Genomic DNA, 24983 nt, shown 5'->3' on the forward strand with positions numbered 1-24983 from the left:
TGTACACGTTCGAGATTATCCCCTATCCTTACTCTCTTGAACCTTTCGAAACGTGAGGAAACTCACTGCTCAATGCAAACGTCCTTCCCGCCGCCCTCGAGTCCCTCGTCCTGCTCTCCCTACGTTCCCATGATCTCTCTGAGTCAAGAGCGAGAAGTCATCTTGAAGTGCTGATCCTGATTAAAGAAAATGGATTAATGCATACGGGAGTTTCGTTTGAGGAGAAGAGAACCGAGAAGGGAGAGGGAAGGGAGAGGTGAATGAAGCTCACCTCGATCCAAAGGCGGAGCTCTTTTGACGAGCTTCCTAGGATAATGCAGCGTTCAAAGACTCTCGGAGATGGAAGAAACTTGGTAGCAGCGGCTGATGGGTAGAGGTAGATCCTCGATGGCAGAAGAAGTGGTCGTTAAGAAGGAGAGAAAGGTCGAAAAGTCGAGCTCACCGAATGTGGAGCCTCCCGTATCCTGGCATGCTCTGGCAATTCTTCCGCTATCTATCACGTCCTCTACTAGTATATATATTACCAGCGAAATACCTTGGAAGAATTTTTTTTCCTAGGGGAAAGGGCTCAAAGCTCATCGTCCCCCCCCCCTCCCCCTTCGCCTCTACATCTCTTCACGTTCTTCTTCCGCCCCAACCACCAGCAGCATCTTCATCATCTATCATCTCAGGAGCCTTGTTCCTGAAGTCGGAAGAGGGGGAGAGCAGAAGATGAGAGAGAGCTGATAGATGATCGATGAAGAAGATATAGGCAGACGAAAAGCAAGGTATCCTAAGCGATCTTCTTTTTAAGCAACGCCTTCTCCTTCGCCTCCATCTCCACCAACGATCTCGTCGACCAAGCGACAGCCGAAAGGGCCAGCCCAGCTGAAGCGTAGCATGCTGAAGGTCCAAGCACCCAGTAGATAGCACAGGCTGAGATTTAAAGCCGAAGAAAACAGGGCGACGCGTCAGGTTTCATTCGTCTTCCTCCTTCTCTCTCCCTCGAACCCATCAAGACTCACCACTCAGCGGCCCAATAGCTCTCCCCATCTGTCCTCTACTCCTAAACCTCCCCATCCTCTCTCCTCTCCCTTCTTTCCCGCCCTCCAACCCACCCACGAACGCGTTCAACCCCGTTACAACCGACGCGCTCGTGAACGCCAAACAAGTCGCTCCAGCGTAGAGCAGATACGAGGAGGGATATATGGGGAGGGCGGAGAGGAGGAGGAGTCCGAGGGAAGTCGCGAGGATCCCGCGATGAGCGAGGAGGAGAGGGAGGGAGGAGGCGCGACGGGTGTAGCCTCCTTGGAGGAGGGACGAGAGGACGCCGATGCTGCGAGAGAAGCGAGAGGGGAGATTAGAGATGGAAGAAGGTGAGCGAAGAAAGAGGGAAGATGAAAGATAGGAGAGACGAACAAGGAGAGGAGTCGTCCATTCTGCGCGTTCGTCGCTCCGAAAAGGTCGTACGTCAGGAAGCTGAGAGGTTACCAAAATGCATCCGAGTCAGTTCAGAAGACTGACGAGTGAGAGAATTTGAGAGACGACTCACGTCAAAGTAAACTCCGCTCCAGAAAAGAAGAACAAAAACACGCCATGCAACCGTCCCAACCTCTTCAACAATTTGGCCCTCTCAACCTCATCAACCACGACCACCTGTTCCTCGGCCTCTTCTTTCTTCCCCCCAGCTACCTCCTCAACCTTCCAGCCCTTCGTCTCAGGCAGCAGCCACCAAAGAGCGCCCGTCTCGACGAGGAGGAGTCCGAGAGCGATGAGAGCTGGGAACGCGTAGATGTTGAGCTCTCGAGTCGTGCTGAGGAGGAGAGGAGTTGAAGGAAGAGGTAGAGAGGCAAAGTAAGCTCCGATGGAAGGTCTGAAGGAGGCGGAGAAGTGTTAGCGATCGAAAGGAGGGGAAGAGAGGAACGCGTCGAGGGAGGACGAACCCGAAAGTAAAGCACAGAGAGAAGGCCAGCCCGACGAGAGCGAGGGATTTGGATCTGTTCAGAGGAGTAGTGACGTCTGAGATGATTGCCCTGCAGAGATCAGAAGAGGAAAAGAAGTCAGCAACGAAGCTCAAGATAGACGACAAGGAGATGGAGTGAGGCAGCGAAGTCGAACGAACAGAGAGAGCTGAACGTTTCCTTCACTGAGTCCTCCTACAAGACGAGCGAGAAGGAAGGAAGCCTGTCCATCCATCAACATCGTCGAGAAGAGAGAAGAGAGAAGAAGGAAAAAGCGGTGAGCCTCCTCGGTCGAACAAAATGATGGACAGAGGGTGACGGACGACGCACGAAGGTCGTCGATTGGATCCATAAGACAGTCGACAGAAGGTTCCCGACCATGGAAGCGAGAAGAACTGGACGACGACCGTATTGGTCTGAGAGAATCCCTATCCAGGGAGAGACCATGAACTGGCAGAAGCTGCGAGCGAGACGAGAGGTCAGAAAAGGGAGGGAGGGAGGTCGAGCTCATCCAAAGAACGAACCTAAAGATGGATCCCAGGAAACCTCCCAGAAGCTGCGAGACACGAAATCTCAGCATCGAAACTCGTAGAAGAGCATAGAGGGAAGTCAGAGCTCACTACTACGTCCCATTTCTTCACGTGAAGATGTGGTGAAGCGAGCGTATGCGAGGCAACCGCTGAACGAAGGGAATGGAGCGAGCTCAGACTCCAGGAGAGGAGGTTGCTGTCCGACGATCCTGTCGCTTCTCGAATATGATACCACTCCACGATTCCTACGATCAAAAGGCAGAAGAGCCCAAAGTCAGTCGAGCTCAACACGAAAAGTCTGCGAGCGACAAGAACCCACGAGGGAAGAGAGGGAGAGGAATCCTGGGGAAGGAAGGGTGAGGAAAGGTCAGCTCGAGCTCTCCTTTCCTTCTTCTCTCCCATCTCTCTCGAGGCAGACTCACGTAAAAGCTAGCAGATCAATGACCAGACAGCAGAATACGAGTCCTACGACAGCTTTGGAGGAAGGAGCCATCCTGTGCGAGAAAAAGGCCAATGAGGAGGTTGGGAGAAGGAAGACGTTGGGAGGTGAGCGAAGGGGAAGAGCCAGTCGAAAGGCTCGTGCGGGGGAAGCAGGTCTTTTTTGGTCCCTTGCGATTGGAAAATTGTTCCTTGACCTATCGGATCAGATCAAGGCATGAATTCACGTCAAAAGAGCTGTGCAGATTGGTGATGGAAAACTCTCAACGACCTTTCGTCTCCAGGCTCGAGGACGCGACAGATTCCGTCTTCCGTCTTCTCGTCTTCTGAACAGTCCTGCGAAAAGGTTCACAGCACGATACAGCTACTAGCTACCAGCCCTCCCGTCTCCAGAACAGCTCCCGCATTTCCACCAGACCTATCCCTCGAACGCGTCGCAACAACAGCACTCCCAACCACCCCCGGCGACGCCCTCACCTCTGGGTCGGTTCTCTCGTAGGCAGGAAGCAGCGACGCTGCATCACTGTCGGCTGCTTCTCGAAAGACCGGAAGAAGGGAATCCAGGTCACTCGTCGGAGGTTGGGCGAGGGAGGGAAGAGGTGGCGGAGGAGGAGTGAAAGGGAAGATCTTCGACGGGGGGAGGTGAAGTAGGAAGCGAGTTTCGTAGATGCTGCAAGATGTTAAAAGAAGGGTCTGAGTCAGCGTTGGTCCAAGTTGAAGGGTTGAAGGCCGTTGGGAAGCTCCGAGGGAAAAGAGGACGAACTCAGCTGCGAAATCCAGGAGCTGGTAGGGCAGGGAAGAAAGCGAGGGAAAGGTCAGCGTGTTTACATTTTTTCATCCTCCCAAGTCAAACGGACGAACCTTTTTCGCTCGCATCTCCTGAGCAAAAGAAGACGCGTCGTGAGTCATCGTTTCCTTCTCGCAGTCAAGTCTAGAACTCACCACCTCCAACCTATCCAACCTCTCCTCAACATTGTGCTGATTCCTCCTGTTGTGATCGCAAAACCCCTGCAGCAACAGTTCCGCTCTCCCCTTCTCGTTCTTCGTCCGTCTCGATCCAAGCGCGGCAAGAACCTCTCGTTCCGATTCAACGTAGCCATCTACGGCACGACGAGAGAGGAACTTGTAGGCTTCCCGAGCATCTTCGGCTAGATCGGAGGAGAAAGAAACTGAGAGGGAGGTGGCAGTGAAGTTGGCTGTCGAGGTCGACGCGTCGTTGAAGACGTTGGCGAGAAGGATCGATGAGGGTGGAAGGGATCGTTTGGAGCGGACTTGGATGATACTGAAGGGAATAGAGAGGACATGATCAGCTTCTGAGACTTCGAGGTAAAGAAGGAAGAACGAACGCGTTCGTCCAGCGAGAAATCTGCAAAAAAAGAGGCGGACGGGTTCAGCGTTCGTCGACGCGACTCGAGCAGAGAGAGGAGTGACTCGCCTGAGCATCTACCAGTCTCTTCTCTATGTTATCCAGCTTAGTCGAGATCTCAGCGGCGCTCTTCCCTCGTCTGAGCTTCGCGTCGATGTAGGTTTCCAAAATGACCTTCGCGTCGTTCGAGTCCCCGGCTGTTTCCTTTCCAAAGACGTGATCAGCGACGTTCCAACCGCCCCAAAGTTGTTTTAGACTCACCGGTCTTCAAAGCGTTCCAGAGCTCCTCCTGATTCTCTATACTTGAAGGGATGGCTGACGGAGCGAGAGGGAAGACGGACGAAGCGAAGAGGCCGACCTCTCGACGAGCTTCGATGAACCTGAGAGCGAGTCGACGAGAGATCGAAGTCAGAGGTGATCACGTAGCTAAGGTAGGGAGGGAAGGAAGAGATGGCTCACTCATCAGAGAAGCAAGCGAGCTGAGAGCAAACGAAAACGTATCAACTTCAACTCGACCCATCCACTACTTAGCGAGAGAAGAAAGAAGGAAGATCTGCTCACTCCACCTTTTACAGCTTGCTACATGTCCCAGTATCCAAAGGAAACCATCAGCTCAAACGAAGGAAGGACAATGACAAGACAGGAACGTCCAGAGCTCACGATCTCCAGCTCGCCAAACAATCCCTCCCAACTCTGTATCCAACTCGGATGTCCGATTGGCTGCGTCTGCTTCCTGTACCAGCCTACGATGACCCTCTTGGCTTCCTCCTTCGCCATCCGACTCGGGAGAACAGTACCGTTCTTTGAGAGTTGGCCTGTTGAGAGCGAGAAGGAAGGAGAGGGGAGAGGTCAGCACGAGCTCAACCGAACCTCCGCTCTTTCGGAAAGATAACGAGGCTGCGAGACTCACGAAGGGCAGTAAGCACACCGAGCTCGTTCTGAGTGGCCACTTCCAAGGGGATCTGAGCTGACATGTTGGCCTTTTGTGGTTGATGGGTGTTGGAGGGAAGGGAGAGGAGAGGTGGCGAAAGAGAGGGAGGACAGGGTTCGGCATGGGCAGGCGCCTTTGCCTTGGAAGAAAAGGGAGGGTGAGTCACAGAGATAAGAAAGTAGATTGGAAGATTTGATCAGAAGGGACTGAAAATGCGATGAGGAGCAGATTTTCGCTTTCTGGAGATACGAGCGAGATCAGCAACATCGAACGAGAGAGGAAACGGTCGCACGGGTCTCCTCCTCCTCACTCTCTCTCTCCTCTCTCCCCCCTCCCTCCATGAAGTCGTGAAGCAGTTCATCAAAATCGTTGCCACCAGATCTCAACTCTCTAAGCATCCACTCTCCCACCCACAACCTCCTCAAAGCTCGGCAACCCCACCGCTTCTCTCTCTCCCTCTCCCTCCGTCTCCTCCCGTCCCGCCTGAATCAACCTCATCCTCCCCCTCATCACCGCCTCCCTCTCCTCCTCCTCCGAAGGGTTCGGATCCCGCGCTTCGTACGCCGGGGGTGCTCCTGAAACCCCGTCGATCGTCGAAGGAGCTCGGAAAACTGGCGGTCGCGTCAGACGCGTTCGAGAGGTTGAGCTGGAGCGGGGATTCGAGGAGGACGACGAGCGGAAGATCCGAGAGGGAGGCATGCAGAGAATAAGGCGGGTGTGCTGGACGCTGAGGAAGGAGGACGAGGTGAGTTGGGAGACTCGAAAGAGAGAGAGAGAGAGCGGGAGAGGTGAGAAGAGGGAGGTAGAGGAGAAGCGAGACTCACTCGGCGGCAAATTGGGTCATCTAGGAGACGGAAAGAAGGCGAAAAAAAAGGATGAGATAGGTCAGCGAGCTGAGCGATGAGAAGGAAGAGAAGAAGAATGAAAGAAAGAAGACGCGTCCGAACTCACCTCCGCCCTCAGCATCTCCTGGTTATAGAAAAGAACCTGAACCATCAGCTCCCACTCTCTTCCCTACACTCTATATAAAGGATTGACTATTACTGACCCTCTCCAACATGCCCAACTTGCCACTAACAGCCAACGGCGGAATCCCCCTCCTGACTTTGTTCTCCACGTACCCCTTCAGCAACTCCCTCGCGTATGCGTGCCCTTCCTGCGAGTCCTCCGACGCTCTACTGGACGCCAAACCTCTCAGAACGCCGTGCTGGGTGAGAACGAGGATTTCCAGGGGTGCGTCGAGGTGGTGAGGGGAGGCGAAGGCTGGGAGGAGGCGACGCGGACGGGAGGTGGAGGTTGAGCGGGAACGAGGGTTTGGATTCGGGGGAGAGGAGAGCGGAAAGGCTCGGGAGGGAGGGAGGGAGTGTTGACGGCGGACTTCTTGGGCTCTGGTGGGAAGAGAGGGAGCGTCAGGGAGGGAAGAGGGAAGGGAGGAGACGGACGCGTCGAACTCACTCTCGAGCGAATTCGCAGAGCTACACGAACCAAAATCAATCGAGCAACGCAGAGGAGGTCAGCTCTTCCTGCGAAATCTTTGAAAATCTGATCCGGCTCAAGCGAAAGGTCGTCAAGAACGCACGTTTTTCCTAACCATCTCCTGCTCGGAGCATCAACCCGAAGAGAAAGAAACGAAACGAAAAAGAAAAAAAGTCAGAACAGTCGTGTTCCCCTGCCAGAAACCTTCCCTTTGGTTCGTTCTATTCTCACTCACCCTCTCCAACTCTCCCATCTTCCCAGCAACGACCAAAGGCTGTTCCTTCCTCCTCCTGACTTTGTTGTCGACGTAACCCCAGAGAAGATCGTGAGCGTCGTACTGAGGCGAGTGTGCTCCTTGTTGAGCTTGCGTCTGCGAGAGACCGAAGAGGACGCCTGCTTGGGTTGAGATGAGCGTGCTCAGGGGTGGTGGTGGTGAGGTGGGTTCGGAAGAAGAGGGGTTGGAGGAATGAGAGAAAGGGTTGTGCGAGGAGAGCAGGAGCGACATTGTTCTCTTTAAACGACTCTTCGTTTGCGTTGAGTTGAGTTTGAGCTGAGTGAGTTGAGAGAAGAAAAGAGAGAAGAGTGGTGGGAAGAAAGAGGGTAAGGTGGTGGTGGTTCGGCAGAAAGGAGGGCAAAGAGAAACAAAGGAAAAGAAAGGGAAGGGTTGAGTTCAGCCAAGGTCGTTAAGCTCCTCGACAACGACGCGCGGGAAGTCAAAGTGGAGGGGGCAAGGGGGATCGACGAGGTAAAATTTAGGACTGACGAGGTGTGTAGTGGGCTGGTAGAGAGCTGGGAAGGAAGCGTGACGATGGTGGTCGTTGGGAGTCAAAGCAAGCGAAAAGGGGAAGGGACGGGAGGACGATGAGCTCGAACTTTAGCTCCTCGGGTTTCGATCCGAGATCTTCCAAGATTAAAAATTCTGCTTGCGCAGAAATTCCGGTCCTTTCTCCTACAGAGTCGACTCGAGGCCAGAGTCTGAAGGAAAGCGAACACAGAAGACAGCAGGGCCAGAACAAGAGATCCTAGGGCTGAAAACGAGAGTCGAGCTCGAGCTCACACCTCCTCCCTCCCTCCCTCCTTGCGCTCCTTTTCCTTTCCCTTGCTCGACCTCCTCTAAATTCGAGAAGAAACCAGACCCATACATCTTCCTCCAAAAGGCTACGTACGCTACCCAACCTAGATCGAAGCGAATGCCGTTCCAGGCTCGACCTTTGACCGTCGACCTTCCTTGAGGGCCGCGATGGCGGGGAGGAGTCGGTTGGGTTGCTGAAACGAACGAACGAGAAACGAAGGAGGAAAGAAGGTGTCAGCATGAAAAGGGTGTGGGTGAAGAGTCGTGGGGTGAAACAAGGAGCACGGGTGGAGGAAAGGGAGGGCTGAAGGAGAGGGCGAGAAGGAAGGACAACTCACGTCTCGGTAGTAGTAGATCTTGTTGTGCTTGAGCCGCTTGAGGTTTCCGGGTTTGGAATCGGCTTGCTTGAGGCTGGTAGCAGCAAAAAGAAGAGAGACGGAGAGTCAGCGAAACAAGAAAGGGAACGAGCAGACGCGAAGGGAAGAAAGAAGGAGAGCTCTCGACTCACCACTTGATCTCCTTAATCAACGGACTCGAGCACATGAACCTCATCTCCACACCCGTCCTCAAGATGACGTTCCTCAAGTCGAAACTAGTCGCTGGACCTCTCCTCTTGTTCCCAATCATGACTCCCGTGAAGACGACCTGCCTCTCTTTCGCCATGGTCGTCCAGCTGGTGACCTGAACGACGGATCCGATCTTGATAAAGTTCTTGGGGTTGTACTTGTGGGAGAAGAGGAACCAGTGCGAGTTGGGATCCTGGGTGAGCACGAGGTTGTGGTTGACGTGACGGATGATGTTCATTCCTTGAGGAGCTCGGAGACCGTCTTCTTGGATGGCGGGGATCGGAGGGAGGAAGGGAACGATGGCGGAAGGGGAGAAGGGGTAGGGGAGAGCTTGACGATCACGGTCTAAAGGAGAGGAGAGAATAGAAGAGTGAGTATATGCGGAGTGAGTATATGCGGTTCGAGAAAGAAAAGAGGAGAGAAGAGGAGGAAGGAAGGGAAGGAAACGAGTTTGATGAGCTCGAGCTCGTCCTTCTCTTCCTTCCCTCGACCCTTCGCATACAAGCTAAAAGAGATGAGATGTACTCACAGTCTACGAACTCGAACTCTTTGAAAATCGACTTCTTTCCTCCCAGCTTCTTCAGCGAGACGAGAGGCAGAACGGCTTCCTGTCCTGTCGAAGTTCGGTAGGGAGCAGGCGACGAAGAGGAGGAGGAGAAGGACCGAGAGGAGGAGGAGACGAGGGAGGAGCTGATCCGAGGGAGGGAGAAGGAGCGTGAAGAAGAAGCGAGAGCCATCGTAAAAGTCTGAAGTCGGGTTGGTGGGAGCAGATGGGAGTTGGAGAGAAGGACGTCGTCAGGTCGAACGAAAAGAGGTTGAGCTTGAAGACTCAAGTTAAAAAGTGTATACTCAAACCGTCATGTCGATTCCTCGCCTTCCTATAGCTTACCATGTCTTCAAGAGACCTCTGGCTTACCATCGAACCCTTCAACTTCAAGATAAAATCGTAGAGCTCCGACTGAACGCAAAGAAGGAGGATCCGACGTCTGAGCTCGCACGAAGGGATGTCGTCCTGCTTCTAGGTGAGCTTTCTCGACTCTTCTGCTTCTTCTCTGGGGCTTGGTTCGAACGGTCAGAGCTTCCGAAGTTGTTCTTGAAGAGCTGGGCTTGAATCCATCCCAATATCTTTCCGCGATCAGCTCTCAAACCCCAAACCGCTCAGCCTCACCTCCCTCCTCCTCCCTTCTCCTCCCTCCTCTTCTCCGTTCAGAGCATCGCCCGACCTTCACCACCGGCCGACGAGACTCCCTCCCCACTTCTTTAGCTCGTATAGACCTCGAAAAGGATCGCTTAGCCCACGCAGGAGCAGATTGGGCTGTAACGAGACGAGGAGGACAGGTCACCTACCACGGACCAGGCCAGGTCGTTGGCTATCTCTTCTTTGATCTGTCTGGCTTGAACGTGAGAGCCGGTTCTCCATTCTTTCTCTGGGAAAGGATTGAGAACTCCAAGCTGATGATGTATTTTTGCTCGTTTGTTTCTTTGCAGTTATCCACCCGCTGCTACGTAGATCGAGTTCAGAAGACCCTATCGAGCTTCGTCGATTCGTCTCTCGATCTTTCAGCTACACCGAACGGCAACAAGGGTAATAAAGTGTATGCACCTCATCCGGATGGACATGTTGGGATTTTCCCCACGTATCAGACGAAGGTAAGCTTTTCAACCCTTTTAGATCGCCCTCTTCCTTGTTCGTCTTCTTCTTCTCGGTGCTCGTCGCGACTCACCCTTCGTCCCTCTGTCTGTCCGTATCTTTCCCTTTCCACCGAATCCCTCCTCTCGCTTCGCTCATTCACAGATCTCCTCCATAGGAATCCAAATCCGCCGGTACCTCACCTCGCACGGTTTCGCTCTCAACATCACCCCGACTCCTTTGCCTTGGTTCAACCTCATCACCGCTTGCGGCCTCCCTTCCATCTCAGCCGTTTCTCTCTCTTCTTTCCCTCCTCCTCCTGCGCTTCCTTCCGCCCAAACCGAACCCTACTCAACCCTACCCTCGCCGAGCGAACGGACGTTCGACGCTGTGACTCGTCGGTTGATCCCTCTTCTGGGAGAGAAGTTCGGAGGAGGGGAGGTGGTGGAGCTGATGGGTGTTGGAGAGGGTGGCAAGGAGGAGTTGGGAGGAGGGGAGGTCGGGAGGTTGGTGAGAGAGTTGGAGGACGAGTCGGCGAGGGAGGAGAAGGACGCGGGAGGGAGTCTTTGGAGGGAGGAACCGAGGGGGGATAAGCGGTTGGGTGAGGGAGTAGTAGAGGAGGGAAGGATTTCATGATGCTTCGTTTGTGGTTTTGCTTTGATCGGAGTGGAGAGACGGGGGGAGAGAGAGATGAGAGAGAGAGGAAGAGAGAGAGAGAGAAGAGACGCGTCGGCGCGACGTTGTGCTTTCCGAGCGAAGTTCGCAAAAGGAAGGGCTCGAGGAGATTGAAACTAGAGTTAAGCGAGTCATATAGATTTGGAACAACGAGCGTGGAGGGATAGAGAACTATCTGGGAGTCTAGCGAATTCAAAACAAGAGGCCCAAAGAACGAAAGCGGGAGCGAGAACGAGCGAAGAGAGAGCTGAGCTGAGGAGGACAGTGGCAAAATAAGAGCGTGACTACAACAAGCGGGCGAGAAAGTGTATGTTTCGTAAGGTTGGTCTGAGGAAGAGAAGGGAAAAATAGAAAGAGAGCGAGGGTAAATCAAAGGACGTTCGGACGATCGGAGCCTCGAGACGTCGCACCGTCCTGCACCGTTTCCCACGTCAACGCTGTAAGACCACGCATACGCAAGAAAGAGTCAGTAACGAGGCTCACCATTCCTTCAAAGCGCATCGTAGAAAACTCACAACTGTTCGGATCCCACGACTTCTCCGAAGCCAAATCGTCCAAGGTAACCAACCCCCTCGAATCCTCGTGCCCTTGACTTTTCGCCACCATCTCCAACCGACTCGAATGCCGTTTCGGTTTCTCTCCTCCCGATCGAGAAGGAGTTCGACTAGGGGGAGGAGAGATCGAGTTGACAGCAGCTCCGAAACTCATCGCTGCACCACCACCCGTCCCACGAGCTGGTCCATCCCAAACTCCTCCGTCGTTCCTTCCCTTGTCCCCTGGGGAGATGATATCGTCGTCAGATAGAGAGTCCGAGTCCTTCTTGCTGTCGAATCCGAAGGGGGAAGGAGGACCGCTGTGGGAGTAGGAGAGGGCTGCTGGAGGAGATGAGTAGCCGGAATCCCATTGAGGAGAGGAGGAGACGAAGGTCGTGACGTTCATGGTGATGCCTCGTTGGCCGGAGGGAGTTCCAGAAGAGTCGGAAGATTTATGTGTGAGGAGATGTCGTCGAGTGGCGACGAAGATGAGAACTGTCGGAGGGAGGAAACGAGGCGAGTCAGCGAAAACGCGTCGGGAATCGGGACGACTCGAGAAGAAGTTCGTCGCGGCTGACCATCTGCGATTCCGAGAGAGGAGAACAAGCAGTCGGCTACAATGAAGTACCTTCAACGAGCAAGGCAAAGAAAACAAAGGCTCAGCTCGGATTCGGAGCGGAGCGAAACGAAAAAAAAAAAAAAGCACTCACATGTGAGGAAGGACTGTCCCGTTTGCAGCCAGCAACGAGGAAACAACAATAGGGAGGGAAAGCACGGAGTAGACCGCAGGGTACCCTAGAGGAAGCGGCGATGGGATGGATTAGCTTCTACTCGAAGGAGCGTAGAAAGAGGACTGGAGAAAAACGAAACGCGTCGAACGAAGCGAAACGGGACTCACAAAGCATCTTTCGTGCGACCTGTCGAACCTCGCGTCCTCTTTTCTCGGCAGCTCCTATAGGATGTATCGTGGTAGGACGAGTACCGGAGCTCGAAGATCCATATGGCACGGAAGTGGACCGCTCGGTGAGGCGATCCAGAATTCCAGAAAGCGAGAGGTACAACCCGAAGTAGAGGACGACCATGATGAGGAGGACGACGAGGGACTGCCAAAGGAGAAGATGTAAAGCATCGTGATCAGCGAGAGTCGAAACGAAGAGGTCAGAGGCGGGAAAAGAGACGTACGATGCACGGAACCGTCCTGAAGAAGCGTCGCAGAGAAGGTCAGAACGATGGCTCCCCTTCGATATGCTCGGTCTCCATTCGAGTACAGCTCACCAGAACCAAGCCTTGAAGTTAGAGCTTCCGTACGCTGTGAAGAGGAAGTAATCGAGGTTCAAAAGATGGCGAGCTCGACGACGGAGGGAAGCGCGACTCACTCAACCAGCAGCCAGCACTCGTGGGTCCGAAGAATGAGAAGTCCGACTGGTTGAGTGCAGGTCCCAGCGAGGTCATGAGCTAGTTTGATGGCGAAGATAGGAGTTCAGGAAGAAGAAGGAGTCGGTTGCGGAGTCGTCGATCCGTTGCCGTCGCTTCGAGTTCGTCTAACAAATCAGGACGAAGACGTACGATTGGAAACATCCATCCAGCAGTGAGAGAGATCCATTTGAGCCACTTTGGTGGTTGAACTCGGAGGACGAGAAGCATGAAGGTCTGGATAGCGAGGAAGAGATTCTGTGGATGCGACGAATCGAAACGAGAGAAGCACCGTCAGTTCTCGAGTACGGATTCTAGATCAAACTCAGATACCTACGAAAACAGCTGAGCCTGTAACTCCGAACTGAAAGATCGAGGGAAAGGGCGCAGGAAGGAGTGAGCTGGGTGGCTTCGGATCTGAAACGAGAAGAGGAGGACGCGACGACTCACCTGATTCATAGCTCCTTGGAAGTCGCACATCGCTGAATGATGGATAGACCTCTAAGATAAAGCAAAGCGAGAGTGATCAAAGAATCGTCAGCAAGGTCTTCCTCGCCCAGAAGAGAAAGACGACGACGTACCTGCCTCACCCAACTGATGTTCGAGATAGCGGCGAGCGTGGGAGCCAGATCCGTAAGCATCAGCGAGAGGAAGAAGATCCCAACTGTATAAGGGGGAGGAAGAGGTTGTGGGTCAGTGCTGAAGACGATCTATCGACGTTCTTTCCGACAAACTCACGGTCACTCGAGAGAAATCGTCGGATCGATCTTGAGCTCTCCTTGCTCGTCTTCCTTCCCGTTGAGATGACTTGGAACTATGTACCAGAAGAAAAAAACCCACGAAAAAACAAAAGGGAAGGCGAAAAGAGTCAGTACCCGGTTGAGGTTTTGGGAGGGATCGTGGACGTGAGCTGAAAGGGAAGTGAAAGCTTCGACGGCCAAGAGAAGTAAAGCTTGCCGGAGAGGAAGGAAGGAAACATTTTCTCACCAAGAGGTAGCATAGTAAAGAAGCGACAGTCATGAAGCTCAGCATTCCGACACCGGAAGAGACCTGACCAAAGGGAGAAGAAGGGCTCGTCAAGATGTGTTGAAGGGAAGAGCTGGAAGAGGGAAGAGGGAAGAACGAGAGCAAAGCTTCACTTACCGCCTGTCCTATCGCGTCTCCTTTGGTGAGGAGGATCTCTGTCAAGTGTCCTGCCGAGGACACCTTCAGGGTTTCTCGTCGATCTAGCATGATGGTGGTTTGAGGAGAAAAGGAAGGTCCCCGACTGCTGATCCTACCCACGCGTTTCGAGAGGGGAACGAGAGCGAAACGTTGCCAAGTTAAAAAAGAGAGCGTCGAGGACTCGAGGGACGTGATTGAGTGCTTGTTCTCGAAGAAGACCGAAGCGATGAGCTGCGAGGGGGCTGAACGAGGTTCGAGAAGGATTTGGAGGGCGAAGTGAACGCGTCTCAACCTGTCTCGTCCTGTTTGCGGCAAGGCGAACCGGAAACTGGAGCGAAGGAAAACCTCTCAAGACTTTCATCAACCCCACGCAAGAAGAGACCGAGGGTCCCAAGAAAAGCTTGTTCGCTTCAGAGTGGGAAGGAGGAGGGAGAGGAGGGGAGGAGGATTACCGGCCGAGAGCAGGTTGGTTCGCTTTGAGTCGCATGGGTCGAGCGCTTCTGGCGACACTCAAAAAATCGAACCAAGAGTGATCGACGAAGGTCGAGTTGGAGGAGTTCGATCAAGCTGAAGGGCGCGAGCTGAAGTAACTACGGCGTCGAGGGGAGGAGAGGGGAGGAGAGCTTGTGAGCTCGAGCTTTTCGGCCTTCTCCTATACCAGCTCTTCCAGATGGATGTGACACGAGGAGACTCACCTTAATTCCCTCTAGACTTCAGTCGGGAATTCAGCTCAGTAGATCAAGCTTAACGGCAGTGCGAGCTCAAACGTCGAACGTAGAGGACCTGAGCTGGTCGGAAGAGGGAAGGCGAGAACGAGGTTCGAAGAGTCGAGGGATCGCTATTGTGGGATAGCTTGAATCCTGTTGCGGAGGGTGATGCGATGGAGGAGAAGAGGAGCGCTGTGCGAGTTTGGATTGTGTCGGCGGATCTCGAGGGTCGTCGCGGCTTGAGGGAAGGAGGTTCGAGAGTTGAGCTGAAGCTTTCCTTTTCTCCTCCTTCCTCCTCAAAACTAGCTGCTCCCTTCCAGCTGCGAGAACCAAAATCTTTCAGAACGGGAGCAGTCAGGCCCGAAGAAATGAAAGAGACGACGTAGATCCCGATATACAAGAAAGGAAGTAACGAGCGAAAGAAAGCTTCAAACTGAACGAGAGAGGGAGGAACGAGAAACGAGCTGAGGAGGAGAAGGAAGCAGAGTAGTAAAAGAGAAGAGAGACTGTAAAAAGTGGGGATGGAGGTGTTTTGTACGTGCTAGATGATAAGGCGAAGAGAAAAACTAAGAGAAAAGAGAACAAGGAGGGAAGGGGGCAAGGGAGGAGAACGAGAGAACGGGGAAGAGAACCTAGGAAACAGTAGGTGTTTGTGTCAGGATCGCGCGCGCCAACGAGTGTAGAAAGAAAAGTTATCGAACAAGCAAGGTGTAGTAGTTCCGAACAAATAAGGAAGGGAGAGTGTGTGGTAAAGTAAAGTGAGGTTGAGATGAGAAGGAGGAAAGAGAAGGAAGGAGAGTTGCCTCGACGAAGAGCGAAGCTTTTTGGGTAACGCAGCGAAGAAAGAGATACACAGGAGAAGGGAGGGAGCGGGGAGGGATTAGAAACGGAGAACAAAAATGTAAGGGAGGTGGAAGCGAGAGGGGAATCTAAAGAATCGAAACGAAAGAAGGGAGCGACGCGACGACGATGAACGAACGACCGAACGCGTCTCTACATCCCGTAAGGGAATCCTCCCTGCTGCTGCTGCTGTTGTTGCTGCTGCTGCCCGTACTCTCCCAAACCAGCGCCACCGAGGTTTCCTCCTCCTCCTCCTCCGAGTCCACCGTAGGCTCCTCCGTAACCACCAACCTGACTTCCTCCTCCACCGGCGAAGTGATCCATCTGCTGGTGCTGAAGCGCAGGGTGATGAGCCATTCCTTGGTTGTAGTTGACGGATCGCTGACCGTAGGCTTCGGCGAGAGCGTTGGGGTGGTGAAGAGCGGGGTTTCCGATGTTTCGGTGAGGGTGGATGGGCTGCTGGTGACCTCCTCCTCCTCCCCCTCCTCCTCCTCCCATCATGTTCATTCCTCCTCCACCGAGAGCGAGGTTGATGAGAGCAGCCTGCTGGTTGTAGCCTCCTCCTCCTCCTCCTCCGTTTCCAGATCCGTAGCCGTGGTGGTGGTTCTGCTCCATGTGCTCGCGCTGAAGCTTGGATTGGATCCGCTTTCCGTAGGGAGTGTTTCGGATCATGGGGAGGATGGGTCGGATGCATTCGACGAGCTGAGAGAAAGAAAGGGAAGAAAGAGGTCAGAAGGTGGGTCGAGGGAGAGTTGAAGAAGGTTTGAGCTCACGAGCATGCGTTGACCAGGCTCAGCGTAGTCGAGAGCAGTCTGGACGACGTAGTTGGCGAACGAGTCTCGAAGGAGCTTCTCGAGTCGGTTTCGGTTGAGGAGCTCGGCGATGAGAATCTTCCTGGTATCGGGCTCGGCGACTCGGATGCACTGGTAGAGCGGAAGGGGAGGAGGAAATGGTCAGCGATGAAAGGAGAAGAAGAGGAAAGACGTGACTTCGAACTGACCTTCTCGATAACGTTCGAACTGAACTTCTGAACGGAGAGAGCGCAGACGTTTCCGATGAACTGACGAGTGACGGCATCGCTGAATCGGTTGTCGTTGAGGTCGAGGACGTATTGCTGCGAAGAAAAAGTAGATCAGAAGGAGTCTGGAAAGAACGACGAGCCGATGATGAGATCGACTCACAACGACGTAGTTCCCGAAGGGGTCCTGAACGAGAGTGAGTCCGTGGTAGGTGATCTCGGTAACGAGCTGGACTCGCTGAGAGTCGGCAGCGTGGTCGATGCATCGCTGGAGGACGCAGCATCCGTGTCGGTGGGTGGCGACCTCGACGCAGTGAGCAGCGACGGCGTTGTAGATGAACTGGTTGTCCTCGGGAACGAGACGGTTGAGGCACTTCTGGATGACGTGGTTTCCGTTGAGATCCTTGATGAGAGGGACGACGTTGGCGGAGAGAGCCATGATGATGGAGTGGATCTGTTGAAGGAGAGGAGAAAGGAATACAGCGTCAGCGAACGATTCTCGAAACGAGAAGCGAAGTGGAACGAGACTGACCTGTCGAGGAGTCGAGAGGAAGTCGATCATCTTCTGAACAGCTCTAGTTCCGTGCATGTTGAGGGAGATCGAGACGAGGTCGTCGGCGACGGACTCGCAGATGGCGTTTCGCTGCTCGTCGGACGAGAACTCGAGGAGCTTCTGGCAGAGGTAGTTTCCGAAGGGATCTACAAGAAAGGAAAAAAGACGACAAAGTCAGCGAGGTTGAAAGGGACGCGTAGAAGAAGAAGGAAGAGGACTCGCCCGTCATCAGGTCGGAGAAATGGCCGTAGGTCTCTCGGAAGATCATGTCTCGATGCTCAGGAACTCCCTCCTCGAGCTTCTTCTGGAGGTATCGGCAACCGTGCTGATCCTTGCAGAGGGGAAGAATCTCTCCCTGAAGATCCTCGATCCTGGTTCCAGCGAATCGGTTGACTAAAACGAGAAGTAGAGGGAACGGGAGGAGGTGGTCAGAAAACGAAGGACGCGTCGAGCAGAGAAGAAACGAGAGAAGACTCACACTCAGCCTCCCGATCCAACTCAGCCCTCTTGTGCTTGACTCCTCCAAGACCGTCGATCTTGTCGATAGGGCTGAAAGCTCGTCCTCCAGGGTAATCGGTGGAAGGAGAGAACGCTCCGTACTGGCTGAATCGAGTCGAGTTGCCGAGACCGATGGACTGGTAGACGTTGGGATCGACGACTCCGAACTGATAGAGAGCAGTATAAATAAATTGCTAGTCAGAAAATGAGGAAGGAAGAAGGGAGACCTGAAGGTCGAGATCGAGAACTCACGTCGTCGTGAAGAGGTCCAAAGTCGTCTCCCTTCTGGAAGTTGCCCATGGATCGACCAAACGCCTTAGCGAGATCGGGGTTCGAGAATCCTCGCTGAGTCTCTCCCAGACCTCCAGCTCCGTTCACGTCTAGTCCAGGGGATCCCAACTCCCTCCTCAGCCCTCCAGCACCAACTCCTCCGAGCGAAGTCCGACCGACTCCGAAGCCAGCCTGAGGAGTTCCAGGGACCGACCGAGTGATGGACGAGTCCGTTCCAGCGTGAGGCGAGTTGGTTCCGACTCGAGGAGAAGGAGAGATGGTGGGAGATCGACCGGTGAGAGGAACGGTCTGCGTGTCGAGGGAGGGAAGTCCGACTTGGCCAGAGAGGGTGGCTCGGTTGGGAGAGGTCGCCGAGTTGAACTGAGGCCACTCGGACGAAGAGGAAGGACGGAAGGATCCTACGTTGGAAGGGTTCTCGGCTGGGTTGATGTTGATGACTGTCGAAGAAGAAGAAGGTGGGAAGTCAGCGAGCTCAAGGAGAAAAGGAGGAGAGGGAGGACGAACCGGGTGCTCCTGAATCATCGTCGTCGAAGACGAACTTCCCAGCGAAACCAGGACTGAAAGGCTCGTTTCCGTTCTGAGCAGGCTTTCCATCTCGAGCTCCTCCGTCCAAGCTAGCTCGTCCGGCAGCAGCAGCTCCTCCGAGAGCGTTGTTGGCGGTCGATCCAGGTGTGATGCTGAGCTTGTTGAGGTGGAACGAGAGATCGTCCTTGTTCCCTCCCGAAGGTCGTCGAGAGGAAGGCATCGACTTGATTCCTGAGCCGATGGCGTTGAGGTTGGTGTTCGAAGAAGGATCGGCGGCAATGGGAGGAGTGGAAGGAGCAGTGGAGGCTGGGAGAGTGCCAGGAGCAGGAGCGCCAGCGAGGAGGGCTTGTTCCTCTCGCTTCTGCTCAGCCTCGAGAGCGGCCATCTGAGCTTCGAAGACGGCTCGTTGAGCAGCTCGTTGACGTTCATGCTCGATCTTCTTCTGCTCGATTCGCTGTGGGAGAGGGAGGGAAGAAAGAAAAAGCGGAAGGAGGAGAAGGATCGGCTCGGTCAGCTCGCCGTTTGACTTTTGGGGAGGAGAAGCGAAGGAGTGGGAATGAGCTCGAACTTACAGCGTTGATCTCGGCTTGGTTGGTAGCTTTTTGGGAAGCCTGGAGAGGTGAAGGCGAAGAGTTCGATACCATGGAGGTTGGGAGAGGAAAGAGTGAAAGGGAGGTTGAAAAAGAAGAGAGGGAAAGGAGGGAGGACGAGACGGAGGACGAGCCGAGAGGTCAGCTCTCTCTTTTCCTTCCTTTCGATCTGGCACCTTCTTTTCCTTCGCCACGATGGCCTGAGCTGCCTCTTTGTACTAGCAGGAAGGCTTACTCACCGAGTCTGCGAGGTCCAGGAAGTCTGGAGCGGTCCGAACATTCGCCGTAGCAGCAGAAGCGGCGGAGGGGGACGAAGGGGTCGTAGTCGTGGCCATCTTGGGTGTTGGAGGGCTGAAGAGAGCGATGAAGGAAGAGAAAAGAGACGGAAGATGTGCAAGATAGGAAGAAGACAAAAGTCAGTTCAACGTGGTTACGTGTTTCTCACTCCTCTCGAGGCGGAGTAGCCGGAGAGGAGGAGGGAAAGAGAGGAGGAAGAGGAGAGAGGCGAAAAGAGGGAGGACCTCCTCGATTCTCGAACAAGGAAAAGTACTAGAGAACTCACAGGTGTAAGAGGTTCTAGAGAGGTGTGTGAGAGAGAGATCGAGGTATAGATCTCTTGCTACAAAAAGAAGGGCGTTCCTTTTGAAAGGCGGTGGTGGGAGGGAGGAGAGAGGGAGAGAGAAGGAGGGAGGGACGAGTGAAGGGAGAGAGAGAAAGCTTGAGAGCTGAGGGGTCTTGTAGAGACGGAGGAGGAAGGATCTTCTTGTCGAGGGTGAATGCCGAGGAGGGGGAGGTTTCTTTTGTATACAAGAGACTACACGGAAGATGCGAGTTGGGAGTACACTGCGAAAAGAGATGGGCGGTGAGAGGAGAAAGGCGAACGAGTGAAAAGAGAGGACCACGAGGGGATCTCCGCTTGCCAACCTCCCCTTTCCCTCCTCCGTTTTTTTTCGCTTTTGCCCCTGGGTTGGCATATAGCTCCCGTCGCTGCTCGTGTGGTGCTACACGTTTGTTCGGAGAAAAGAAGGAAGCTCTGTGGGGTTTTCCGAAGGTCGTCAAGGAAGGCCGACGACGCGCCTTTCTTTTCTCTCTCTCTCTTCTTCGCCTTGCAGATTTCCGAGCCTCTCCTTCTCTGAAACGATCAGCATCTACTTTTTGAACCTCTCAGACCCTCGTCTCCTCTCTCCCTCCCTCCCTCGCCGTCACCTTGGTCCTCCGTCCTCTCGGTTGAGTCGCTTTCCGGTCGACCATCTCCAACTTCGCTCTCCAAGCTCCAATTCAGATGAGGTTCGTTGGAGATGAGAGGATTCTTGGATCCAAGAGGGAGTCGCCTCGTATCCAAGCGACTGCAGGAGCTACGTCTCTCGGCTCTTCAAAACTTATCCGTAGAAGAGGAAGAGTTCGACAGCTAGCTCGACCGAGTCCGACGCGTCGCTCCCTTCTTGTCCACGTCTTCTTCATCCGATTCTGAGCCAGAGAGCTGGGAATATGTCACGTCCCACTTCGGTTCCTCGAAACAAATTGAAGAGGGCAAGCAGTGGGTACAGAGAGTTGTTCGACGAGCCACGGGTGAAGGCGAAGGAGGGAGAAGAAGAAGATCGAGCCGTTTGTTCTATGCGCCTTCTATCTGAGAGTACAAGTGCTTTATCCTTTGCGGGGTGTGTATCACTAACACTAGAGAGCTCTTCTCCAACTGTTGTTCTTGGGCTCGAGCGACACAGCGGGACTCGTAAAAGAGGAATGCGACGCGTCGATGAACTTTGCTCTCTTGCGACGCGTCGCGCTTTTCACCTCAGACGCCAGCTTCCTTAGCCGTCCGAAGCTGAAGCATTGGTATAGCTAAGGTGCTGGGTCTTGAAGCTCGCCGACCTTCTCGCGAGAATTCTCATCAGAGAAACGAGCCGATCAAGTGGACGACGCGGAAGAGGAGGACGAGCAGGAGGGTGAGGACCGGGGTGTTCTTTCTCTGCGAAACTGCTCTTCAGAGGAAACGCTTTGAGCTCATCGTTTTTCTCTTCGAGATGAGATCTCTATGGTTTGCTTGTTTCCGATAAGATATAGTCGAAAAATCACAAGCCTGCTCTCCCAAAACGTCACCAGACTTCTTTCTCGTCGAGAATCAGCCCCCTTCCCTCTTTTCTCCTCCCAACCCCGTTTTGCTCCTTCCTCCCTTGCCCCTTCTTCTCTTCTCAACCTCGAGCCCTTCCCCTTCTCACACCTCGTTCCCATGTCCGAGAAACTCCCCATCCTCCCCGTCGCGTCGTCCTCGCAGAAGCCGTTGAGCTTTCGAAGGACGATCAGCTCCCCTCTTCGAGCGACGTCCCTTCTCGCCTTAGGAGGACTCGCTGCTCTCACCCTCACCAGCCTCGCCACTTCCAGCAGGTCCATCTGCAGCAGGACCTCTCACTCGGGGAAGGAGGATAGTCTTGGAGCTTGGATTGAGAAGCAAGCCAAGATTTCGTGGTGGAGTCTGCTCGATAACGTGTGAGCTCGAGTCGAGAAGGAAGCGGCGGTGGAGAAGGAAGACCAGGTTTGCTGACTCTCCCTCCCCTCTTCTTTTTCTGCAGTGGCCCAACTGCTGGAGCTAAGCCTGGGCTAGTGATCGCTTCTCCATCTCGTTCTCACCCCGACTACTTTGTGAGTTGGAGCTTTAGAGAGTACCGAACGAACGGAGGAAGGGGCCGGCGAGGTTGAGCTCGACTCTCCCTCGCCACCTCCTCTCTTTCCCCTTTGTTTTCGCCTGAAACCCTGACCTCTGTTCTCTCCTCAACCAGTATACGTGGACTCGAGACTCAGCAATCACCTTCGGAACGATCTTCGACCGATTCCAGCCTTCCAACATCTCCTCCAACGGTGCGACTCTTCGCCACGCCGACTCCTCCCTCGAACCCTTGCTTCGAGAGTTCGTCGCCTCTCAACGAGAGCTTCAGCTTGTCAAGAACCCCAGCGGAAGTTTCACCGATGGAGGACTAGGAGAACCAAAGTTCATGGTCGATGGGACAGCTTTCAAGGGCTCTTGGGGTCGACCACAGAACGTGAGCTCGTTCTTTGTTGACCTTTCGACGAGCTCGAGCTGATTCTTCCTTGTCTTCGCCCCTTCAGGACGGACCTCCTCTTCGAGCCATGGTTATGACTCGATACGCATCCTACCTCCTCGATCGTTCAGCTCCCGAGGACGAAACCTACATCACTTCCCATCTCTACGACGCGACGAAGCTCATGTCTCCTGGATCTGTCCTCAAGTCCGACCTCGAGTACGTCGCTCACAACTGGAACAAGGATTCTTTCGATCTCTGGTCAGTCTTCATCTTCCTGCTCTCTTCGTTCTTGACAGAAAAAGCTGACCTCGTCGCGTTCTCTTCCCTCTCGAAACCAGGGAGGAAATCTCCGGTCCTCACTTCTTCACCCTCCTCGTCTCCCATCGATCCCTCGCCGTCGGAGCAGCTCTCGCCGATCGTCTTCAAGATCAAGGAGCCGCCAAGTTCTACCTCGCTCAAGCGGATCTCATCCAGAAGAAACTCGACTCGTTCTGGCTTCCCTCGAAGAACTACATCCAGGCGTCGCTTCCCTCGTCGAAGTTCGGTCGCTCAGGACTTGACAGTGCGGTTCTCCTCGCCGTTCTGAAGGCTGGAGATCTCGGAGAGGAGAGTTGGGGAGTTGCTGGAGAGAGGATGCTTGCGACGGTCGAGAAGTACGTCAAGGGATTCAAGGATCTCTATCCTTTGAACGAGGGAGGGAAGAGGAAGGAGTGGAACGGAGCTCTCGCTGTCGGTCGATACACTGGTTGGTCTCTCGTTCTCTCTCTTCGCATCCCTTTGCTCGTTGACTGACGTTCTCTCTCGATATTCTTTCGATCTCTCAGAGGACGTCTACGACGGAGATGGCAAGTCGAAGGCGAATCCCTGGTTTATCGCCACCTTCGCCGTGTCCGAAGTCGCGTTCAAGTCAGTTCTTTCATCTTCTCTCTTTTCTCTCATCATCATTGACAGTCGAACTGATTTGCTCTCCCTTCCAATTGTCTCCTTCCCAGGATTCTCACCCACCTCGAAACCACCTCCGTCATCCGTGTCACCGACGTCTCCCTCGACTTCTGGAAGAGATTCTTCCCCTCGGCAGAAGCTGGTGACGTTTATTCTCGAGGAGCCATCGACGGCGTCTTCGAAGACGTTACCAAGAAGCTCGAACTCTGGGCCGATGGTTTCCTTACCGTCGGAAAGACCTTCGAGGGAGAGGGCGGAGCGTTCTCGGAGCAGTTTGGAAGGTGAGTCGACGCGTATTCGAAGTTCAATCTTGTCGCTTCTTGCTGACCCTTTCCCTTTCCTCCTCTGCACCTTTCTTAGGATCGATGGTACCTCGAAAGGAGCCAAGCATCTCACCTGGAGCTACGGATCCTTCCTGGATGCCATCAACGCCAGGAAGCACTACCATCATCTTCGAAACCAACACCGTCGCTAAACCCATTCTCTCTCTGTTCCTCCCTTCTCCCACGCCTCTCACGAACCATCTCGTTTCCCTCTCGCTCACTTGCTATCAGGTCCTGACGCCTTGCATGTCTAGCTTTTTTACGTATCTCGGTTGTACCTTCTTCCTCGTCTCGACAACACTCGTGTACGGTTTTGCTCTCGTCTCAATCCTTCGTTCATCACGACTTCCCCACTTTTCTTGCTAGCTAGGAACTTATGCCCTGCCTTTTGTTGTTTCTGAATCTCAATCTCCTTTACCTTAATACTTCTACCTTGGTTATCGAATCGACTGTTCGTGACTGCTGTTCGATTGCTAAGGTTCCAGACCTCTACAGTAGGAGGGAGCGGAGAATCGAAGGATGTTAGTCTTTCGTCTCGTAGGAGAGGAAGGGTAAGAGGAGGACACATCACCATGTTGACCGATCGAGATTCACACCAAGCGTTGACGAGGGGAGGTGGCGGACAGGGAAAAGGTCGCAGCTGAACGTGCGTGAGGTCGCGGAAACGAGAATAGGGAGATGAATGGTTCGAGAGGGGACACTCGGGGAGTTGAGATGCCAAAGATTCAGGTTTTGGTTGGAGGCGAGGTAGAGAGGCAGTTTTTCTTAGCGGCGTTGACGGAGAAGATCCAAGACGCGTTCTCTTCGAATCCGTTGGAGGATTCGGACGCGCTGGAGCAGGCTCTGAGGGACGTCTCGGTTTCGGTAGCAGCTCACTCAGTATAGGTGAGTCCTTCTTGCCTTTCTCAACGACGTTTCGCTCCTCGACAGCTTTCCTGACGTTCGCTCTCGCTCTCTTTCTTCCTCGTCCAAGGCTCGTCGACGTTCCCTTGGCCCATCAATCGACTTCAACTTGAGATTGATTTTGCCTTCCTTATCGGTTCATCGGGTACGTCCTATCTCTCTCCGTGCTTATCTTCTTTCCAGAAAACCTTCGAGATCTGGGCTGACCTCTCTTCTGATCTCCTTCTCCAGCCCTCGCCTTCGCCCCTCCCTCCGTCACCTCTCCTTCGCCTACGATCCAACACCATCGATAGCCATCTTTCATGCAGATTACCTTTTTGCGTGTCTTCTCCCTCTATAAAAAAAAACAGCACCAGCTTCTCTGAACCCTTCTCGTTCCATGTTGAGGAGTTCGAAACGCGTCCTCCGCCGCGTTCAACTTCCAACCGTCCTCCCAAGGCTTTCCTCTTCTTCATCTTCCTCCAAGGCTCGAACGAAGCGTATTCTTAGACTTCCAACTTCTTCGAGCTCATCTCGAGTGGTACTCTCTCGTCGCAGGATCCGGAAAGGATTTTCATCGACCACTTTCGAGCGACCTCTCTTCCCTCCCTCCCTCCCTCCCTCCCTCCTTTCTCTCAACAAATCGCAGCAGAACCCAGCTCTCCTCTGTTTCGTCGGCTATCTCGGTTCGATGCTCGAGAAAGTGGTCGCACGACCATTTTTTTGCTGGTCGTGTGAGCTCGGAACTTGAAGGTGGGGAAGAGAGCCCAGCCAAGGCCATCGAATTCAAGCGTACGAAGCTCTCTTGGACTCCTATCGACAATGAACGGAAGGAACAAGTGGCTGAGAGGGAAGCTGACGATTTGGACTACAACTGCTCGCAAAAATCAGCGCGAGGGGGAAGGAGCAGCTCCCATAGACCGTCATTGAGGTCAGGATCAGGTCGAGCACGTTCGCGCTGTTTTTGGCCTACCCCGGAGAGTCGGTGGGCGGTTGAGATTCAGCTTTTTGGAATGAGCTCTGCTCTCTTCCTTCTTCTTTT

General features: G+C 53.9%; 9 protein-coding genes across 9 annotated transcripts; 2 read left to right on the plus strand and 7 right to left on the minus strand.

Annotated features, from left to right (window-relative positions):
- Positions 1-772: 772 nt before the first annotated feature.
- On the minus strand, positions 773-2963 carry BDY24DRAFT_412109 (major facilitator superfamily domain-containing protein; the record flags this gene model as incomplete). The annotated part of the gene is made up of 11 exons (XM_076643023.1): positions 773-915; positions 1005-1315; positions 1399-1458; positions 1532-1852; positions 1923-2012; positions 2102-2163; positions 2271-2400; positions 2465-2496; positions 2561-2715; positions 2790-2812; positions 2893-2963. 11 exons carry the CDS (start codon positions 2961-2963, stop codon positions 773-775), a joined length of 1398 nt encoding a protein of 465 aa, XP_076499775.1.
- A 113-nt stretch (positions 2964-3076) lies between these two features.
- BDY24DRAFT_377646 (uncharacterized protein) lies at positions 3077-5302 on the minus strand. Its single transcript, XM_076638803.1, has 11 exons — positions 5185-5302; positions 4935-5089; positions 4836-4853; positions 4734-4753; positions 4536-4654; positions 4344-4471; positions 4255-4274; positions 3851-4190; positions 3770-3787; positions 3672-3691; positions 3077-3578 (listed from the first exon to the last, which is right to left on the minus strand). The coding sequence occupies exons 1-11, from the start codon at positions 5246-5248 to the stop codon at positions 3257-3259; spliced, it is 1224 nt and encodes a 407-aa protein (XP_076499776.1). The 5' UTR covers positions 5249-5302; the 3' UTR covers positions 3077-3256.
- A 293-nt stretch (positions 5303-5595) lies between these two features.
- BDY24DRAFT_438449 (uncharacterized protein) lies at positions 5596-7493 on the minus strand (the record flags this gene model as incomplete). The annotated part of the gene is made up of 8 exons (XM_076644359.1): positions 7445-7493; positions 6917-7231; positions 6785-6802; positions 6661-6680; positions 6254-6593; positions 6157-6174; positions 6030-6049; positions 5596-5932 (listed from the first exon to the last, which is right to left on the minus strand). The coding sequence occupies exons 2-8, from the start codon at positions 7184-7186 to the stop codon at positions 5596-5598; spliced, it is 1023 nt and encodes a 340-aa protein (XP_076499777.1). The 5' UTR covers positions 7187-7231; positions 7445-7493.
- A 306-nt stretch (positions 7494-7799) lies between these two features.
- Positions 7800-9094, minus strand: IMG1 (mitochondrial 54S ribosomal protein bL19m IMG1). The gene is made up of 4 exons (XM_076638804.1): positions 8849-9094; positions 8262-8664; positions 8092-8164; positions 7800-7947 (listed from the first exon to the last, which is right to left on the minus strand). Exons 1-4 carry the CDS (start codon positions 9054-9056, stop codon positions 7858-7860), a joined length of 774 nt encoding a protein of 257 aa, XP_076499778.1. The 5' UTR covers positions 9057-9094; the 3' UTR covers positions 7800-7857.
- Positions 9095-9175: 81 nt separating this feature from the next.
- On the plus strand, positions 9176-10585 carry LIP2 (lipoyl(octanoyl) transferase LIP2; the record flags this gene model as incomplete). The annotated part of the gene is made up of 4 exons (XM_076637647.1): positions 9176-9341; positions 9530-9720; positions 9808-9969; positions 10115-10585. 4 exons carry the CDS (start codon positions 9179-9181, stop codon positions 10583-10585), a joined length of 987 nt encoding a protein of 328 aa, XP_076499779.1.
- Positions 10586-10888: 303 nt separating this feature from the next.
- Positions 10889-13803, minus strand: BDY24DRAFT_428185 (uncharacterized protein; the record flags this gene model as incomplete). Its single annotated transcript, XM_076644057.1, has 14 exons — positions 10889-11061; positions 11140-11652; positions 11736-11785; positions 11868-11952; positions 12056-12260; positions 12340-12355; positions 12433-12466; positions 12534-12612; positions 12724-12828; positions 12908-12934; positions 13021-13071; positions 13152-13234; positions 13309-13384; positions 13714-13803. The coding sequence occupies 14 exons, from the start codon at positions 13801-13803 to the stop codon at positions 10994-10996; spliced, it is 1482 nt and encodes a 493-aa protein (XP_076499780.1). The 3' UTR covers positions 10889-10993.
- Positions 13804-15434: 1631 nt separating this feature from the next.
- BDY24DRAFT_412115 (armadillo-type protein) lies at positions 15435-19091 on the minus strand (the record flags this gene model as incomplete). The annotated part of the gene is made up of 11 exons (XM_076643024.1): positions 15435-15983; positions 16055-16204; positions 16282-16395; positions 16463-16753; positions 16832-16998; positions 17174-17245; positions 17331-17517; positions 17603-18078; positions 18146-18620; positions 18739-18777; positions 18996-19091. 11 exons carry the CDS (start codon positions 19089-19091, stop codon positions 15435-15437), a joined length of 2616 nt encoding a protein of 871 aa, XP_076499781.1.
- On the minus strand, positions 18992-19976 carry BDY24DRAFT_199200 (uncharacterized protein). The gene has a single exon (XM_076636452.1). It carries the CDS (start codon positions 19728-19730, stop codon positions 19173-19175), a length of 558 nt encoding a protein of 185 aa, XP_076499782.1. The 5' UTR covers positions 19731-19976; the 3' UTR covers positions 18992-19172.
- An 842-nt stretch (positions 19977-20818) lies between these two features.
- SGA1 (glucan 1,4-alpha-glucosidase) lies at positions 20819-23445 on the plus strand. Its single transcript, XM_076638805.1, has 8 exons — positions 20819-21240; positions 21324-21393; positions 21531-21791; positions 21859-22052; positions 22133-22539; positions 22619-22700; positions 22787-23017; positions 23097-23445. Exons 1-8 carry the CDS (start codon positions 20984-20986, stop codon positions 23209-23211), a joined length of 1617 nt encoding a protein of 538 aa, XP_076499783.1. The 5' UTR covers positions 20819-20983; the 3' UTR covers positions 23212-23445.
- The last annotated feature ends 1538 nt before the right edge of the window (positions 23446-24983 follow it).

This window comes from Mrakia frigida, assembly GCF_051309035.1.
Source record: "Mrakia frigida strain ATCC 22029 unplaced genomic scaffold BDY24scaffold_4, whole genome shotgun sequence".
Taxonomy (NCBI): Eukaryota; Fungi; Basidiomycota; class Tremellomycetes; order Cystofilobasidiales; family Mrakiaceae; genus Mrakia; species Mrakia frigida.